Source organism: Plectropomus leopardus, chromosome 15, assembly GCF_008729295.1.
Source record: "Plectropomus leopardus isolate mb chromosome 15, YSFRI_Pleo_2.0, whole genome shotgun sequence".
Taxonomy (NCBI): Eukaryota; Metazoa; Chordata; class Actinopteri; order Perciformes; family Serranidae; genus Plectropomus; species Plectropomus leopardus.
Window position 1 is genome coordinate 1,669,395 of NC_056477.1, and position 21,010 is coordinate 1,690,404.

Here is a 21,010-nt window from a genome sequence, read left to right on the forward strand (position 1 = left end):
CATTTAATATAAGGAACTGGGAGTTTCCACAGGGTGGGAGGTTTGATGGATGTGTCCAACAAACCCCGACTTTCATCCTGGAGCCCTCTGCGTATGAATGTAGAGCCAAACCATTATTTTTTTTTCCTAGACCTAACCTACGGCAAGCCAAAGCTACCACAAAGCGCCACATATTGTTAGAATAAATGCCCTTTAAATGCGGCGTTTGGATGTCAGAGGGCCGTTTTTTACAGCACACAATTGTTAAATGGCGTTAAAAGCGACTGAAACTCGCCTAATCAAGGGCACATTTTACAGGCAAAGGAAAAGACACGGCACTGTTTACTCATAGAACGGCACTTTTCACGTCTCTGGTGTCTTTATGGCGTCCTTGTGACACCAGACGGTGTAAAATGAGCTGTTCTATGAGTATACAGAGTGCTGTCTTTTCTTTGCCTGTAAAATGCAGTGTTTTTTCACCGTTTTTTTATGCTGTTTAACCATTGTGCGCTGTAAAAAATGCTGCTCTGACATCCAAACACCGCATTTTACGGACGTTTATTCTACCAAAACATGTTAAAAAGTGGCGTTTTGTGGCAGCTTTGGCTTGTTATACTAACCACATGTGCCTTTGTAGCCTCATGCTAACCATGTGCTTTTGTTGACATCTTGGCTAAAACCAAATCAAGGAGCTGGTACTGTATCTTTAAGAGCAAGATCAAGAGATCTAAAAAGTAAAACTGAGCAAGAAGAAAGTGAACAAACGCCACTGTTTTTGACACAGGCATTAACCAAGTTTTATGGGCGGCTAAACCAGGCAGGTTGGAAATCTATTCCATCAAGGTTTTATTCACCATCCATTGTTTTGGGGAGCGGAGCGAATCAATAATTTTGTGATTGTAACAGCCCTGAGGGACGGGAGATGGGAATCTGCTCAGATAATGAGCCGCTACTCAAAGCTGCAGGGCAACAAATTACAACAATACACACATTACACACTGCTGCCCAAGCACACACACACACACACACACACACACACACACACACACACACACACACACACAGAGTTTGAAGTCTGAAGTGAACATAAAGGGATTACATGAGGACGCCTGATGTGCAGGCATTCATTCAGATGCTTTCATCTCATCATCAACCTTTATTTCACATGCGGAGATCATCGGGGAGGGACTCTTATTAACAATGATGTCAAGTTACAAGATGAACAAGTGCACAAACACACAACACAAACAATACTGAAAGCATTAAATAACAACTGATGTAGAAAAAAAACTCAAAAATAGTATTTCATGAAAGCCAAGAATGTCCATGCTTGCATTATTTTTTAATGCTGCTTTTTCCATCACAACTTAATTATTGGATATTATCAAGTTTTTGGTGTAGAATTTCAAAAGAACAGTTGACAAATTCAGCATTTAAAATATTGAAAAATGACTAACTATTGTAGAGTTAGGGTTAGGAATTCACTGTTCTAGATGTCAAAAAAGTCATAGTATAGCATTTTGAATATGTTTTTTTTGGGTAGAATTTAAAAAGAACTCCTAAAAGTCAACATTTTTTATATTATCATGATACGGGGTTAATATACAATGATTTTTATGAAAACTTAAAGGTCAATTTCTTGAGATAATGAAATAATCAGTCTCTTCAAAAGCAACTTTTGTTTTCTCGTGATCACAAGATCATTTTAAAGAACTCAAAAAAAACGATTGTGTGGTTCCTTTGATCGCGTCTGATTTCATCCTTCAAGGTAACTGTCATGACTTAAGGCATAAATAAGGCATAAAAGAGGCTGACCCAATCCCAGCTCTCTTATAAGACATAAGAGGAAACAACCTTTGTTTCATCTCATTATCTGGAGATAACAAAGCATTTTTATGCAGGTTAATGAAATAATTAACCCTTTGAAACCCTGGCACATTGGTTGATTTCTTTTTTAAACATGGGAAGAAGGCAATAAGCAACATAAGAAGAAATAACTTGGAAATTAGCAAGAAATTAGGAAAGAAATTCTGACAATTGAAAACAAACAACCAAACAACCAAGGGGGGGTTTCTATTCTGTCAAACAGTGTGGTAGGTTGTTTTTTCACCTCCAAGATGAGGTAAGGGTTAAATTAAATGATTTTCACAGTTTATAATTGGGAGAACCGGACCGCAACCCTGGCCAATATTTGTAATTAACTGGACGTCTGACTTTTGACAAACATACTGTGTCATGTCTCATTGTTTGAGTAACAATACTGTATAGACACACTAAAGTAAATAACAGATAAACCATCAGACTGAAAACACTCGGACCATCGTGTCGACCATTTAAATGTGAATGCACGAGTACAGTCTCATTTTCAACACATTCTCACACAGTCTCGCACACACACACACACACACACACACACACACACACACCTACACAGATGCATGATCAGCTCTTGTTGCATTGGTCTGATGGGGCCCGCTCTCTAATGCCTCTATCCTCTATACTTAAGCTCTATGGCAATCTGCAATAGTGCTGTGCTGGCTTGTTTATTGGCAAAACCGTTGGCTTCCCTCACTCTGCTCTTCAATTCCTCCCTTCTCTCTCTCCCTCTTTCACTCTCTTCCTCTCTCTCTCCGTCTCTCTCAGAATATTTGTTTATCCCAACATTATTGACTTCTCCCGCTCTGCCAGCTTTCCCTCTTGGACGCCGATAGCTAAGCCAAAGACGCTGCTGGTTTTTCATTTCCACAGCTGGCACACTGCACTGCGAGGAGGCCCAGCAGGATCAGCGCTGTGCCTCGATGTCTTGATGTCGGCGTGACACTTGTGCGCGCGCGCACACACACGTTTACGCTGGCAGTTCTCCGGGTAGTTATCGATCAGAGACTGATTGGCCGGCTCCTTGTTAAAAAGATCTCGAGATGAGGCCTGCAGGCTGGCCGCTAAACTTGCTGACTCCTCTGTCACGCACAAACGGGGTATCGGTTTACACGCACACACGCAAACACACGCAAACACACGCGCCCTGTTGATGAGTTGTATATATTGGCGAGCTGAGGCCATTGTTAATGAGATGGGGCCTCGTTGTGTTGAGTGGTGCCACGCTCTGCGGCTCCTCACCCAGCTTTCACTGGCACTGAGAGAGGAGGAAGGAGTGACGGACAAAAAAAAAGAAGACAGATGGCGAGACAGAGATGATGATTAAACTTAAACTCTAATGAACAGACATCAGGACGATGTTTTGTTTAAGTGCAAAAAAATGGACTACAACTATTTCAGCAACATGACGTATAACTATATATATATATATATATATATATATATATATATATATCTGTATGTATTGTTACAGACATTTTTTTTTTCTTTCTCTTGTTTTTACACTTTTTCTTTTAATTTGTTGCAAATTTCAAGTAGTTTTCACGTAACTTTTTTACCATTTTTTTTTCAAACTTTGGAGTTATTTCTTGTCGAGTTGCTCATTGCTGTCTTTGCATGTTTTTGAAAGAAATCCAGGCCAATTTATTCAAGTTTAAATGAATTAACAGCAGCATATCAGCGCTTAAGTTATCACATACGTCAGTCAGCGTTTTGTAGTAAAAAACAAAGATATCCTGGTGGACAAATTAAAGCACCGTCACTTCCAGACACCTTTTTGTCGGCTGTTAATTCCTTCCCATGAGCCATAAAGTTGTTTCAAAGTGAATAAAATCACAGCTGACAGTGAATTCGGCTCAGAATGATTAAACATCTCCTCACATTACAGCATTATGAAGATGTAATGATCTCATTAACAAAAGGGTCACCGGTGCCGTTGTTGGCTCGCATACGCCCAATCAGAGCCGCTCTCCTTGACCTCCGGGTCGTCAACCTAAGCCGACCTACTCCGGCGTGAGTCGCTCCGTCGACGCAATCTAATTGGACCCGGGGCAGGAAGTGGCAGTCAGCTGGCCCGTCAGCTGGGGGGTGTAATTGGTGGATAGGACGGGCGCCAGCCAGCCAACCAGAGGGGTCAGAAATAATGATTATGAGCGGCGTCGCGGGTGCAGGTGGGAATTGATGAATGTTAATCTGATATTTGATTAGTTTGTGGAGGGGAGCGGCGGCGATCAGAAGGTAACATAAATACACACACACCCACACACACTCTGAACGTTTGCCACCCGCATAAACACTACAGTTAGTCACACTCGTGCAATCAGACGCGCACACACGCCCGAGCCTCTCTAGGGGCCGGGTAGACAGATGGGAGGTTGATGCTAATGGGACACGCGGCTAAATGGACTAAATGGACGGGATAAACACCGTTCCCAAGGAAACCAAAGGACTGTGTGTGCGTGTATGTGTGTGTATATGTGTTAGTGAGAGGGAGAAACAATAAAAGAGAAGGGCAGTGTGTGTACGTTGTATGTTTGCATAGTCTGTGTGATTGGGGCCTGGCAGTGTTTCAGACCGGTGTGCTCACTGTGGAATGTGTGAGCGTGTGTGTGCGTGTGTGTGTGTGTGTGTGTGTGTGTGCGCACTTCTGTGTTTGTGAGAGACTGTGGTCAAAAGGATGCACGGTTGTTTAAATCTTGTAAATCAGGCTGTCAAGGCGATAATAAGAGCCACCTACAGTTTTCTCCTCTGGCAGACACACACACACACACACACACACACACACACACACACACACACACAAAGACCTGACCTCACAACAAGTTTATACATGCATAGAAAAAGTATTTCTTCATTGTTGTGTTACCAGTGATGGATGAAGTACCTGAAAGACACGCTTGAATAAAAATACACATTTCTTACCAGAAAATGACTTCAGCAGACGTCAGAAACCTTTAAACTGTAACTTGAGTGGGAGTGTACAAAGGCTATGTCTGTGTCGCAGTAGCTGCGGGTTCGATTTCGGCCTCGGACCTGCGCTGCATGTCATCCTCCCTCTCCCCCTTTCACGCCATAGCTGTCCTATCAGACAAAGACAAAAAGCACAAAAAATAATCTTAAAAAAAAAACATATTACTTGAGTTAAAGTCTAATATTTACTGTATTTAAATATCAAAATATTTGTACAATATTAAATGTACTTGAGTATTAAAAGCATTAAAAACGTAGAATTTGAGTAAAATTCTTAAAGTATCTAATATTTACTGTGCTTAAGTCTCAAAATAATTGTATGATATTGAATGTACTTAAGTATTTAAGGTAAAAGTACAAGTAAATGCTGCTAAAAGCAGAATAATGAGGTTTATTTCTTAACATTAAATTTAGAAATTGAGTGTAATTGAGGAAAAACAAGGGGTTTTTTTTTTTACAACTTAATGTATTCAAAGAACAAAATCCAGTTTTTCGCTCCCTGCCTTCAAATGTACGTCCATCCCCTCCTCCCTCCGTCACTATTTAAAGTCGGTAACTAAAATGCTCAGTGGAGTTTAAGTGTACAGTTGCAGCCATCACACCAGTCGTCCTTATTTCCAATCAAAGGCAACGTAGGCATGTTATGCGATGTGATAATGGAAAGGCGAGCCCCTTTTATGTGGGATTTCTGGGAGCTGATAGTCCACGATGCAATAACAGCTCCTGTAGCTCCTGCTGCATCATGGGAGCCAGTTCCTGCTGACAAGCTCATAGACATACCATCATGTGACCTAGAAAAGACTAAAAAGGGTTTCCATTGCAGTTTTGTGAAATGTGGCTTTTTTGAATCATGTTGTTCTTGTTGATGGTTGTTTTGGGGTTTTTTTTGTGTTATTAGCCGTATTATATATTCACACACAAGGTTAATGAAAACCCGCCTACTCTATCGCTATTCTTTCAAGTATAATACATTAAAAATAACTCTGTTCTTCACGGGAAACCAGAAGAATACAGTGTGTGGCGAACATGCACACACACACACACACACACACATGCACACACACACATGCACACACACACATGCACACACACACTCTAACTTGTGAAACTTGTGAGTGTAACTTGAGAGTTGGATCTGCCAGGTACAGCAGATTAACTCCAGCTGCCGAACTTTTATCAGCCGTGTGAAGAAACGACATACTGAGGATACAGACACACGCAGCCGAGTCATCCTCAGCAGCATTTCCTTCTGCGTGTGTGTGTGTGTGTGTGTGTGTATTGGCCTGTGGAGAATGGGAATGGATGATGACTGTCGGAGCAGGCCGATGATGAGGGCTAATGTGATAGCATATAATGGATGACCCCTGAAAACGGCCCACTTTTCTTTCCTTCCAGCTCTGTCTCTCTCTGTCTTCATGTCTCTCTCCCTCTGTCCGTTAGCGGGTGGTGATTTAGTGGACCAGGTCACCGCGCTGCGTAACACTGCGGTCACTACATTTGAGGAATAGAGGGTTGGACAGGGAGACGGAGAGAGAATGAGAGACATTTTATCAGGGTATATTTCCTCACGGTTTGACACTTCACACCTCCATCTTTATTTTTTTGAATGTTTAGTCTGTTCAAGTCACATAAATTATTCAGATTTAGATAAGTCCACAGTAATTGTCGTACATGTACATTTTCACAGGTTTCTGTTTACATCAGTGTCAGACGTAGTGTTTTATTAGCTGTGAAAGGCTTAAAGGAGGGTTTGAGATGTTTTTGAGTCCATCTTAATGCGATAGTTACATTCCTTATGTACATTAGTAGACTTATTTGTCACTTTTGGCATTTCCTTTTTTCAGTGAATGGCATTAAGTTGTTTTATTCAAAAAAAACTTTTGAAACTGACCTTCAGAATACAGATGCACCGACATTATGTTAATGTATAACAAGACTGAGGAAAACATTGTTACATCTGATGTATTTTTTTATGCCTCCGCTGACAGCCGAGTCCAGAGGCATCATGATTTTGGCTTGTCTGTCAGTCCGTCTGCCCTCTTCTCTTAAACAATATATCTCAAAATTCCCTGAGGGAATTTCTTCCAATTTGACACAAATACCCACTTGACCATCTAATGAACAGATCATATTTGAGTGAAGATAAGTCCAAAGGCAAGGTCACTGTGACCTCATCTGTCTTATTATCATGATATCTCAAGGTTGGCTCGAGGAATTTTCTTCCAGTTTGGCACAAACGTCCACTTTGACTCAATGATGAAGTGATTGAATTTTGGTGATCACATGTCAAAGGTTACGGTCACTGTGACCTCATCTGTTCGTGGATGAAACATCTAAAAAAGAATTCTGAGGGAATTTCATCTAATTTGGCACAAACATCCTCATGGAGTTTGGTGGTTGAAGGTCAAGGTCACCCAGACCGTTTGTTGTTTTCTCATGAACATGACATCATCAGACAGCCTTGTTTGATTTTTTTTTTTTTTTTCTCGATTGGGGCAAAATGAACGCATATTTCTCTGTCCTCTCGTCTTTGAAAACTCAGTTTTTTGATCAATTTTTCTTTTCTTTGCACATTTGGATAGTGACGTCTTCACTGTATTGGCGACGTAATGCACACTGACAGAAGAGGCCGAAGTCTCGCTTTCTCATGCCTGCAAGACATGACATGAATGGCCATTGCTTGCTAATTTTAAACGCCTGTTAAGCGTTTCTTAACAACTCTTATACATGATGACTTAAACTCTGTACACTCAACTGGCTGTCAGCGTTGCCATGACAATAATGTTAAACACGGAAACAATTACGTTTAAGGCTTAATCTCGGGCCAGGATCACTGTAACGATCTCCAAATAGACTATATTCTACAAAATAAAAAGTTATTGATAAGTATAAAACATTTTTATATTTCAAAGTTGGAAACGTACACTTTGTCTTCATGCATTCGTAGTGTGAGGGGTTGGCTGGCTCTGGACTTTGAGAACATCTGGTGTAAACTTTAGGTGCAACTTGACTGGTACACAGAGGCCTTCATTTGAAAGACAGTGATTCGAGTTTTCTGAGATTGTAGTTTTATTGTGTTTGAATCTTGATATTACAGAAAGCCCAACGTCCCGTCAGTGTTGGAAACAGAGCTGTCGGCCTCAGATATTCAGAATCATTTTTTGAAAATGATCAGGCTATCACACTGCACAATGTATTAGTATTTCACAGCTTTGTTTCCCACAAACCCAAATGATTTGGCCTATTTTTGCTCTATTTGATGTGGAATATTTCTGTCTCTCTGTGTTGTCTTTCCTGCCTCCCTTTCCTCTCGCCACTCAAAGTGTTAGCAGTAATTGCCAGGCAGTTAGCTGTGAATGGGACTTATTGGTCATAATACAAGAGTGTGTCTGCCTTGTTCAGCGTTAACAGCTACAAGGCATGCGATCTATAAGCCTTTTCTGTCTCTCTTTGTCTCTCTGGCGCTCCCTAATTAGCTCGCCAAATCAATGGGGATTTATTCCACCGCCACGCCAGGATGTGTCGAAGATGTTCTGCCGCGATCAGATTGTTTGGCTCGCTCAGGCTGCAGTCGTAACATGCTGCTTCCATCTGTTGTGGCTGTTTTTAGGGACTGAAGTTTAAGATACAGTCTGTTTCTGTGTGTGTCTTTAGCCCTTCAAGAAAGACTCCTTTTGTCCTAACCTTCCTAATCCAGCCCGTATAAAAGTCATGCAGTTTGTAAACATCTTGACAATAACTTAATACTGTTTTGAAAAACCCAGAGAGACCTGACGCTTTATTTTCTGTAGCTGTTCATGTAATGTAGCTCCAGTATGCTCAGAAGTGTGACAACCTTTTGTTTACCATCAAATGCATTTAATCATTTTCTCTCTGCTTTATGTCTTTCTGTCTATGTATGCCAGCTAGCAGAAATTACAGTTTTTGGCAAAAAATAAATAAATATTATGAGTCCTTAAAAAGTCAAGTTTTGAAATTTTGAACAAGAAAATGTGTGGGAAACCTGTGTGTTTCCAGCAGGGATTGTGCCTCCAAATCAGGTATTTTAGGCTGAGCTGTGATCTTTTTCCAAATCATAACCAGTTTTCTTGTATAGAAACCTAAACACATGTTAACCACAGTGTCAGTGAAACATTTTTCAGATATCCCCAACACTAACATATATATGTGCATTTTTTGAGGTTTGCAGAAATGTACAATACAAATATTTTCTCTGGTGAATGGGCTGTTTTTATATGTAGCATTTGCTCAATCTTACTTAGCGATATGTTTGTGAAGACAAGATTTATTCTGAATATATTAGACAGCAGAGAAGTGGATGATGCTGGTCCTTTTTGAGGTGGCGAATCTGTTATGTTGTTAGTCATCTGATGTGACTACCGGCAGATATTTGATGGTATTCATTTTGTATAACTACACTCCAAAGGCTCAGTCTAGCAGCCAGTGCTGAAGTAGATTCTCGTGTGCTTTGTCCACTCCCGAGGACGGTGTGTTAGAAGCTGGTGTGGCGTTGCGGATTCTATCAGACGAGGATATCTGTGCCCTTGTTTACTCTGCTGAGATCCCCACTCACCACATTCAGCCAGGAGACAAATGCCGCTGGAAACTTGGCAAACAGGCAGGAAATGAGATTTGTTATCGCCTCTCGATTGTAGCCTCATTGGCATACAAATTCAAGAGGCAGAGAAGTGTGTTTGTGTGTGTGTGCGTGAGAGAAAGAGAGAGATTTCCAGTATTAGTCTGTTTTTCTCTGCTCACACCTGTTTGTCAGCACACATCCAAAAGACAAATTTGGCTTTTTTTCCCAGCGTTTTTCATGATGTAAATCCATGAGCTCACCCGTGTGTGTCCTTTTGTAAATCAGCCGCATTGTATCAAAGCAGCGGCGTCTCTGTGGACGCTGCGCCTGAATGGATCCATTCTCTCTTCAATAGCTAATATTATATTTGAAGCTGAGAGGCAAAGCTGCAAATCCTATCTGTCTCCAGTCACAACACTGAGTTTCAAAAGCCACATAATGAGGGAATAATTGAATACTTATCAGTATCAATCACGGTTGTGTGAATACATGTGTGGTGTTTTTGTGTAGATGCCTATCATGTATATTGTGTCTCTTTGCAGTGCTGTTTTGAAAATGTGTGTCCTTGCATCTTTTGGGGTGGGTGGTTGGATGTTTGGCCCAGGGTTGGCAGTTCTGGCAGCCAGAATCAGGCCAGTTTATTTGGCATCATTCATACTGAGTCTCAGCCGAATCTGGCAACGGGACTGGGCCAAACTTGTTTCTTCCGGCATGCCGAAATTGGTCCAGTGTTAGGCGAGGTCACTTTTGACAACGGCCAGGGATGGCAGTTTAGGCAGCTATTATTGTGATCATTTACTTGGCCCAAATCAGGGGCGTCATTAATGCGGAGTTTCAGCTGAGTCAGGCAACCACACACGGCCCGATTTATTTCTTCCAATGTGTGCCGAGTTTGGGCCAATGTTGAGCCAGGTCATTTTTGACAGCCCAGTGATGGCTATTTATTTAGCCCGATGCTCAGTTCATACTGGGTTGGGTGTCATTTATGCCAAGTCTCAGCCAAGTCCTGCGCCTAGATGTAGCCTGACTTTTTTCTTTCAGCATGCCAAGTTGTGAGAATCGGGTCAGTTTATTTGGCCAAGTCGGGTACCCGGGTGTGGTCTAACTTATTTGTTCTGGTGTGCCGACTTTTGGCCAATGCCGGACCAGGGTTATTTTCATTGGCCCATTGGCCCAGTAATAGCAGTCCAGGCAGCCAGAATTGGGCCAGTCAACTTGGCTTGATTCTTGGACATGCCAAATCCCAGCGAAGTGGGGAAACCAGACGTGGCCCAACTTATTTTTTCCACCATGCTGAGTTTGGGCCTATGCTGGGCCAGGTTATATTGACAACAGCCCAGTGATGGCAGCTTAAATGGCTGGAATTGGGACACTTAATTTGACCCGTCGAGTCTCAGCCAAGTCTCCCAACTCGATGAGTTTGGGCTGATGCTGGGTCAGGCTGTTAAATTCAAAGGCCCAATAATCACAGTTCAAGCAGCAAGAATCAGGCCTGTTTATGTGGCCCGATGCTGCGGCATCAGCTGTTGGGCAACCAGCCCAACTGGCCCAACCTGTTTCTTCCACCGTGCCAAGTTTTGGCCAGAGCTGGGCCAGGATGTTTTAACTTTCTCATTTTGGCTACCTGCGGTTCATTTAGGTTCACCTTCTTGACACTCCATTCAGCTTCAGAGAAACAAGAGATACTGTTTGCTCCTCCTGTAGCCAGGAACAGTCCAACTAACTTTTGCGCCGGTGAACATTTCCCTCCAGAACTTGAACTACAGAAAGCTGTGACCGTAATTTGTTATGTCTAACAGATGTATAGCCCCGTCCTGCTCTACTGACACTGAAAGGAATGCTGATTTTGCAGAGTCACATCATGCTTGGCTGGATTGTACATTACGAGAAATTTTTTGCCTTTTACTTTTGTTGCTGAACTGTAAAATTTACTGTCACAGTCACCCTTTTCATCTGTTCTCATATTTGCATTTACTTTTGATGCACCCAGTAGACACCTTTTTAAGAGGAAACTACAGTATATTAGTCTTCATGTGGCATGGGGAGATATAGTAATCCAGTAGTCTTCGATCCCAATATGTATATCTAAATATAATAACTTTTTCTTGAAGAAAAAAAAAAATACAGTTTTTATATATATTTTCAGTGGAAGCCATTGAAGTGTAGTTATGATGAATAATTAACTTATGTTTCTACTCAGAACATTGTTAAACTCTGACATTAGCTTTAACACTTCTTGTAAAGCATGCAGTGCAACATGGTGAAACTCTTACTCACTGTGGATTTGGGAACAGTCAGAAAGAGTTATAACCCCTGTCCAGAAATGGTTGTTTCCCTCGTATCTCTGATTAAAACATTAATCAGGCCTAAACCTGCAGCCTTCTGTGGCATTGATTAAACCATCTAGTTAGGTTACAGATGGACCGGGGGAACATGGACGCTGATGTTGCATTACATCTGCAGGGGGAAACAGGGCAGTAATGTTGGATGAGAAATGTGTTGTTAAGTATGTTTGTGTCAGCAAATTCTGCTGTGTGTTTGAGTCGGGTGTATTTTCTATGTTACTTATTCTTGTTTTATCAGTGTGCATCTGCCTCTCCATGCTGCTACTTCTTTATTTCTTATTCTAGCATGTGAGTATGTAGATACAGATGCTCTCTAGCCACAGTTGGCATTAATCTGCAGATACTGCAGCCTCAACTCCTCTGGTTTTAGGCTTTCCACAAGATTCTGGATCCTGTCTTGCAGGGATTTGATCCCACTCAGCCACAAGAGCATTAGTGAGGTCCAATGTTTGGCTTATATGGTCTGGCTCACAGTCTGTGTTCCAGTTTATCTGTAAAATGTTGGATGAGGTTGAGGTCAGTCAAGTTGTCTTCTTTGGTCTAAAGACCTGGCTTTGTGCACGGGGCACTGTAATGTCGAAACAGGAATGGGCCTTTTCCAAACTTTAACCACAAAGTTGGAAATAAACTATTGTCTAAAATGCTGTATATTGTAGCATCAGGGTTTCATTTATCTATTTGTGCCGGCCGGCCATGAATAAAATATCTGCTGCCATGTATTGATGTTGTATTTTTGGAACTGGACTGTTCATTAAGAACACTGTTGGAATATATACTGTTTGGTTATTGATTACACCACACTCTCGGAGCACAAAGCGTACTCTGGGCACAGATGGAGCAGCTGAATGTGTAGCCAGTGAAAGTGACACTCAATCTTTAATTGCACTTAGTCTAAAAGTTTGCTTTCACGTCATCGTCCACCCCAGGAACAAACTTTTCAAACTGCTGCTGAGTGAAAACGGAAGTCATCACAAGTTACGCCTGTGCTGCGTTCAGGGACTGCAAAAGTGTTTGAATTTAGAGAGTTGACAGAATAATAAAAAAGGGGCACACAACATAAAAAAAAGTTTATTAAAAAAATGCAAAATTTTCACTTGCGAATATTTTACATCAAAAGTATTGATATTGACAGAAAAATTGTGACAGTTTCAACATTTATTCAATAAAATGTTTTGATGTGATTAGATCCACCGGCAGCAATGCAGATTTGCATGTAAGCTGTTGTGTATTGCAGTGGATATTACTGGGCTTTTAATGTGAAAGGTTAGACCAGAAGGAGTGGATCTGGTATGCATTGCCTTAGTCATGATTAAAAGTAGTAATTATGTTTGCCGTCATTGTTGGACTTCATGGAATTGTGGATGCAGATGCTCTGAAAGGCCTTCAGATTTCTCTTAATCGTAACTAAGGGGCCCAGATTGAGAGCACACAGTGCATGTGGCCCAGAGTGTCCACAGACATCTGGTCATTGAGTGTACATCATTAAAATAAGTGTGTATGGAAAGAAAAAACATGCTTTTCCAACATACTGTCCAAAATAAATCGTCCATTCCAAGGTTTTTTATGTGCATATTTACAGCAATTTGGTGCCACAGGATATGGGCAACATGCTGTTGTGATACCCCCACAACCATCCACCAACACACAAACAAACATACACAGCGACATATGTCCACAGGCGCGCAGATGTAATGATGATTCTATAGTTTTGCCCTCACAGAGCCGATATGGAGCTTAATTGCAGCCATGGTAGCACTGAGCCACTCGTCATGTTGTGAAACCCGTCATTTGCACAGGAGTGCATCCGAAATCGGCAAACAGTACATTACACAGATATTTCCAAACCGTCTAGCAAGACTGGCAATTTGAGCTTGCAGGTGCTTCTTTGGATGAGCCGCTTTCTGTGAAGCATAATTCGCCGTGTGATTGGCTTCATTGTTGCATGTCTCACTCTTTTCTCCTGGCTGTTTATGTCTGTCTGTCCACCTGAGATGACTGGCCGGATGGATGGATGTCATGCTTCCCCTCAAGGCTAGGTAAACACAGGCACATTCAGTACGGAGTGAAAGCTTGGGCGAATACTCACAAGAAATGTTAAATTTGTGTCTTCCTGTGATTCAGCTTGAATTTCAGGCATCCAGCTAAAATCCTTGAAACCAGTGAACTCGGTATTGTTGCTCTCTCTCCCTTGGACACATACGGACATATAGCTCTGTCTGCTCTCCTCCCTTCACCCCTTTTGTCATCCACTTGGCGGTGTCTAGCGTGGCAGTGCTTGTTTACAGCACAGCAGAGTTAATTAGCCGTTTTATGGCTGATTTACAGCCAGACAGGCAGACAGAGAAGATGGCCGCTGCCTTGTCCTTGTTGCCCACTCAAGGACGTATCACAGGGGGCATTAAACACACAACGCATGCATTAGCACACAGACAAGTGGTCTGTTTGAATTTAGCACCAGCATCTGCATTCATAATGCATGTGTACATGCACAGTGCTGAGCAAAAAAAAGTCCATATACGCATATATATGCACACTTGTATATTCACTAGACGCTAAAACTTAACGCAGTGGAGAATATTACTCCGTCTTTTAATGTTGCAACATAATTCAACTGTCTGGACTAGTGTTACTCACCCGACACCCTGAACCATTCTGTAATTCACAATAAAAATAAAATGATTCTCACTTAGAATTGCTTTGCACTTTTAGTATACGTGAGGTGCCAGAGTACATAAAATATAATCTTAACAGAGCTTGTTACAGACACAATACAGAGGTTATAGCTAAGCCCCTAATATCCTAAAATCCTAGAAATGTCTTAAAATCCTAGAAATGCCCCAAAATTCTAAAATGGTCCTAAAACCTTAGAAATGTATTTGAATCCTATAAAAATCCCCAAATGCAAGAAATGACATAAAACCCTATAAATGTCCTGGAAACTTGCTAAAGTTCAATAAATGTCCTAAAATTGGAGAAATGTAGTAAAATCTGAAAAAAGTGTGAAAAAAAAATGTTTTGAAATCCTAAAAACATCCCTAAAATCCAAGAAATGTCCCAAAGTCCTCAAAATTACCTAAAATCCTAGAAAAGTCCTAAAATCCAAGAAGTTTCCTGAATTCCTCAAAACCTCCCTAAAATCCAAGAAATGTCCCAGAAACTTACTAAAATCCTAAAAATGTCCTAAAATCATCTCCTAAAATCTGAGAAAAGGCCTAAAATCCTAGAATTGCACTAAAACCCTAAAAATGTCCTCAAATCCAAGACATGTCCAAAAATCCTAGAGTGTCCCTCAAATCCTAGAAAGTCCTTAAAGTCCTAGACATGTATGGGGCTGCTGCGACTGCCCCCTGGCCTCCTGTCACTTTGCAAAGTGGCCCCGAAAAGCAAATCAAGTTGAGTTTCCTGCACTTGACACTAAAACTTACCACAGTGCTGAATATCACTCCGTCTTTTTATGTCTCAACATAACGCCACTGTCTCGACTGATGTATCAAGTCCCAACACACACAAATGTGACCCAGCTCACCTTGACCAGGGTGTGTAATCTCAGTAACGCAGAAGCCGTGGCTTTAGGGAAGAGAGAGCTGAGGAAACAACTCATACGACACAAACTCACACATGAATGCACCCGAACAAAACACAGCTTCAGTTACGAGCACATTTCTACCAAATGTGTCTTAGTCAACAGAAAATGAAGCTCCTTCAACGACCTTTCTAAAGGGCGGCTTTTTTTATCAGTCAGGTATGAAGCCGTCGTGGACTTTGTGGATAAAATGAATCTCTTTTTAAAATGACACTGACAATAAAGCAGTGCACGGTGCTCTTCTAAAGGTCTGCAAATGTTTAATAGTACCTCATCCAGAGCTCAGAGACGCCCTCCCTCTCTCTCACACCTTCTCACCTCAGCTCTCACAAATCCAGGCTGACATCAGCAGGAGGCTAACAGCGATCCGAGCAGCGTTAGCATAGCGGTGACAGCTAACAAGAGAAGACATCACGTTAGCCGGCGCGGCGGCACGCTCGCAGAGAAGTTGCCGCCGCCGCCGGAGCGCCTGACTGCGCTGATGTAGCTACAGGTGTAGTATTCATTCATGCTTAAAGAGTCTGACAGCGGCAAGCGAGCAGCCGGCGGCGCACCGGCACAACACCTGACAGCTGGTTAATGTCAATGTGAAGGCTTTTCCCTCAGCAACAGGAGAGGACACAGAGGAGGTGCAGCAGTTAGGAGGAGGTAACAGAGTGGAGCAGGAGCAGTCTGCTTCTTTATTTTTTCTTTCTCAGTTAGTTTTTCATAGTTTAAGCTAATCTCTGTGTCATTTAAGGCTTCATGATAGTAGAGTGTCAAGAAACAAACTGTAGGTAAGAAAAGTGGGATCTTAATAGTGTTAGTTGCCTCCACTACTACTTATTTTCCCTCGAATGTGGCACAAACGTCCACTTGGTCTCATCAATGGACTTTAGATTTTGATGGTCAAAGGTGAGAGGTCAAGGTCACTATGAACTGTTTTTCCTTGATCTCAAAGATGAGATATCTGAAACAGTCTGAGGATATTTCTTCAAATTTGGCACAAACGTCCACTTGGACTCAACAATTAATTGAATAGATATTGGTGGTCAAAGGTCAAGGTCACTGTGACCTTGACCTTCTCATTTTTGTGAATGTAATATCTCAAGAACAACTCAAAGGAATTTGTTTTAATTTGGCGCAAGCGTTCACTTGGACTCAGCGATGAATTAGTTTAATTTTGATGGTCAAAGGTCAATGCCACAGTGACCTCGTCCCATTCTGGTGAATGTGATACCTAAATCCCTCAAATTAGGCACAAATGTCCACTGGATTCAAGGATGAACTAATAAGTATTTGGTTAAAGGTCATGCATTACCTCACAAAACATTTTTTTGGTCACAACTCAAGAATTCATACAGTGATTACGATGAAATTTGCACCGTGACATCCACATGTTCTGCAAAAACTCTTTTCTTATAACTTCTTTGCTGCAACATCCATATTTGATGCATTGTTTACTGTCGTGGCTACATATGAGTCTAAGCACTTCCCTTAATCGATTATTGTTGAAATAATTTATTGTGTTATCGATTAATTGTTATTTGGGAAAAAAAAACAATATCAAATCCGTTTTTGCCTCAATCAAAGCTCACAGCAACAAATTGCATATAATCTGACAGCATTGCATAGCCTATTGGTTGATTAGTTGATAAAATTTCACAAGTTTGATTGAATTGTTAACAACCAATTAACTGATCATCGATGGTTATCGTCCCTTTTGTGGACAGTTATGAACATAAACTGCGACTGCAGCTTGACTGGTCTGTGGAGGAACACAACTGTGAGGCAGTAATGTAGTTTTTCTTTTCATGTCTTCACCTGATTGTGCTTGTTTTGGCGATGGCTTGATTTTCCCACACTGAGACATGCAAGTTTGTTTCATGTTATTTGTCTTTGTGAAGAAAAAACCCTCATCATGCTATAAACAAGCAAACATTTCCCCTTGCTTTAAGGCTCTCAATCTGCAGCCCAGATTCTACCTCGGCTTTACCAGCACCGGTTTCATCAATGAGAGGTTCAGCTCTGTGTGTGTGTGTGTGTGTGTGTGTGAGTGTGTAACGAGGGCTACAACAACAAGCAACATACTGATGATTAGAGTTTGGCGCATTATCGTCCAGAAATGAGTTTGTTTTGCGTGAAACAGGTGGCCACCCCGGAGCTAAATGTAGAAACAAAACCCCATTAACATGTCTGTAGTGAAGTGGAAAACGCTGGAAACAGAGCTTTTGATGGGGAGAGAAAGGTGGATGAGGGTGCAGTGAGCATGTTGTTTTTTTCACCATTTTTTTGTGTCCTCATAGTAATTCAGATATGGATGCACACAGATGCTTTTTATCTGTTGATTTCGGTGTGCATATTTGTGTGCTAGTTTGGGTGACTTTGTGTATGCATGTTCCCAATATGATTTGTTTTTTGTGCTGTATATCTGTTTGGACCTCATGCTGATAAAGGCCTTGCCATCTGCCTTTGTTCATCTGACATCTCCTCATTAATGAAGTGTGCCCGCCCTCCTTCTCCTCCTATCTAACTCCCTCCGTCCCTCCACCGCCTGCCATTCCCCGCTCGTCTTCGCCTTCCTCCTGCGCCTCTATCAACCGCTCTGCTTTGATCTTTGCGCCCGCTTTTCCCCATCCCTCATTCTCCTCCTCCACCTTTCAGCCTTTTCTTTTTTATTCTTCTACTGTCCCGCTCTCTGTCTCTCTTCTTTCCATCTCTCGTACTTTCTCCACTTTCTTTTTCCTTACTCGTCCCCATCACTCTTCAACTCCTGGCATCCTTTTAGCACATGTGGTTATTGGTTAAAAAAGCAAAGCATATGTATCATTTGGTTGCTGGGTAAAATCTGCAGTCCAGATGTGTGTAAGGGAGAAATTGAGTAGCCGTCTCTCCACTGCGCAAGGCATTTAACCTGAGACCGTTCCCAGTAGAGCAGCTCAGTGGCAAACTGGAGCTCTGTGTGGTCCAGCTGTACATGAATAAAAACGTGTTTCTTGATTCAAAACAGGCTGCGCCAGTGATACTCGAGTTACTTTGCTCGAGGACCACTTTTGCAAAATGACCAGAGGACAGGGGCCAGTCGCAGAAGCCTCATACAGGTTTCTATGATTATAGGGCCTTTCTAGGATTTTTGCACATTTCTAGGATTTTCCCCAATACTAGGATTTTAGGATCTCAAGAGAATTTTAGGACATTTCTAAAATTTACTCAGATTTTAGGACGTTTCTGGGATTTTAGCATGTTTCCAGGATTTTAGAACATTTCTAGGATTTTAGGATGTTTCAAGGATTTTAGGACATTTCTAGGATTTTTTTGGAAGTTTTTATGCATTTTAGCACATTTGTAGGATTTTAGGACATTAGGGTCTTAGTTATGACCTCTGTTGGGGGTGCGGGGGATCCTCCACTGGCACTTCTTTGATAAACAAGCTTAATTTTGATGCGATTTCATCTTATCTATACTAAAAGTATAAAAGCAATTCCCAGTGTGAACCCCTTATTTTTTATTGTGGGTTAGAAAATGGTTGGTGGGCCACCTGGCATCCTATTGAAGGCCAGATTTGGCCGGTGGGCCATAAATTGTGTATCATTGGGCTGCACAGTCAAATATTTCCCTCAAAATAACACTTTGAATAAAAAAAAAATCCTTTCTTTTCTCTGTCTCACTTTACAGCAGCTGATGAGAGAGCGACAGCAGATGGCCAGTCGTCCCTTTGCTTCGGTTGCTGTGGCGCTGGAGGTGGGCGGTGACCAAGAGGAGCTGCTACAGGTCAGCAGAAAGACACAAACACTGGCACACACAGAAATAAACACCACCAAAGACGACACACATAAACACACATAAAGAAAAATGACGGTGTTGTGTTTGTGAATGCAGAGCACGTTCAGCGAGTTCAGTGTGTTCATTAGCATATCCACGCAAGGATACAAACGCCGCTCTGGTCCTCTGACCTGCTGCCGTCGGTGGTGCCGTGGCCCCGCTGTGGGCGTGTGATTGTGTGGGTGTGTGTGGATATACAACAGGATGATGACACTGTAAACAAACTGCCAGCGCAACAAGTTGCTTTGAGAAAAGTTACATTTATGGCCTTATACCATGCACATAAGGGCGCATGTTGCTCTGCCTCAGGCAAAGTAGGTGAAACGAGCAGTGTGGGAGGACCGTGAATGTGAAGTGGCAAATATTGTTTAACACTCCTCAGTGTCCATTTTCATGCCCAGAGGAGACCAGAAACCGAGTCCTGCACAGATCTGCTTTTTAAGACCCCCTCCAAAATCAGCACCTAATGGCAATACAGCACCTGCTGCCCCAATAATAACAGTAAGAATAATAATGATTGTTATTATTTTTACATAGAGGAATATTTTTTCTTTTTCTCATGATATTAAGCATCATATCTCAGTTAACCTGCCTGTTAGTAACGCATCTAATTGGAGCAGTTTTCACATTCCAGCTGGCACAGAAGACAGCTGAGACACAAATTTAACAGAGGATTAAAACGCTGAAACATTAAATTAAATTAGTATTATTCTCATTTTATTTCGGTATAGTTATTATGCAACACCTGCAATCCAACTCCCATGCTGTTTGTTCAACCCACAGACGAACCTGGAATTGAAATTAGGACAAAATACCACATATAAATCACCATATCGTGGCTCACCCAGAGAGTACCCGACCTGATGCAGGACTCCTGAGATAAGACAGAAATTTTGTAATGTTGTAATTTTGGCTTTCCCTTGAATAACAAAGTGCACTGAAAACCCCTGAGAGTGTTGTGATTGGATGGGAATGCAGTTGTGATTTATTGAAATGGCAGAGCTTCATAAAGACAGTTTAAACTGATCTGGTTTGCTTGGATTGCCCAGAGCCATCCCGCAGTGCCGTGCACGGCCAAGTCAACATCGACCCTCGTCGATTCAGAAAGAATAGCGGCGGCTGTGCCATTGTTTCCTGATTAGACTCTTACAAACAGCGAGGGCTGCAGAGGACTCTGAACAGCCACTACAGCTGAGTGTTGTGGGATTAAATGGTGTTCAGCACAAACAAACAGAATCCTCAGGCTGAACTGAGAGGACTGAATCATCAGTGTCACTGATCAGATCAGAAGCTTTCAGCGGAGCAGCTCTGCTGGCGGCTAGCAGCATCGTCAGCTCAGCCAGAAAGAGTCAAGATGCACTTATTCTTTTGCAGAGAGATGGTTGGCGAGCTTGTAACCTTATAAACAGTATTTATACAGGCCGATGTTCGTAGTGACCTCAGAAAAATAGTTTGAACCAACAATGGTGTGGACTTGATCTGAATCTGAACTAAAGAACTTAAACAGTGAAATTGTTAAACCGATCTTTTTTAAATGCCTTTGTGCCAGAATCGCTGGAGGCATTATGTTTTCAGCTTTTCTGTCTGTCCTTCCATCTTTCTGTCCCATCGTGGACGTGATATTTCAACAGTGCATTGAGAGAATTTCTTCAAATGTAGCGCAAACGTCCACTTCAAGACTAGACTCGAATTTGGTGTTCGAAGGTCGTGTGACTTTGCATGTATTTCATAAACACGCTATCTCACAAATATCTTTTTATCTATTTCTATCTAATTTGGCATAAACGTCCACTTAGACTTCAGATGAACTGATAAGCTTTTGTGGTCAAAGGTCAAGGACAGTTTGTCTGCACATTTGTTTTATTCTAGTTGATGCAA

General features: G+C 41.8%; 1 protein-coding gene across 1 annotated transcript in view; it reads left to right on the plus strand.

The window, feature by feature from the left end:
* Positions 1–21,010, plus strand: part of LOC121954820 (attractin-like protein 1) — a 267,997-nt gene that overhangs the window by 196,802 nt on the left and 50,185 nt on the right. Inside the window, 1 exon segment of the mRNA XM_042502528.1 lies at positions 18,986–19,081. Within this exon segment, the coding sequence (XP_042358462.1) occupies positions 18,986–19,081 (96 nt within the window).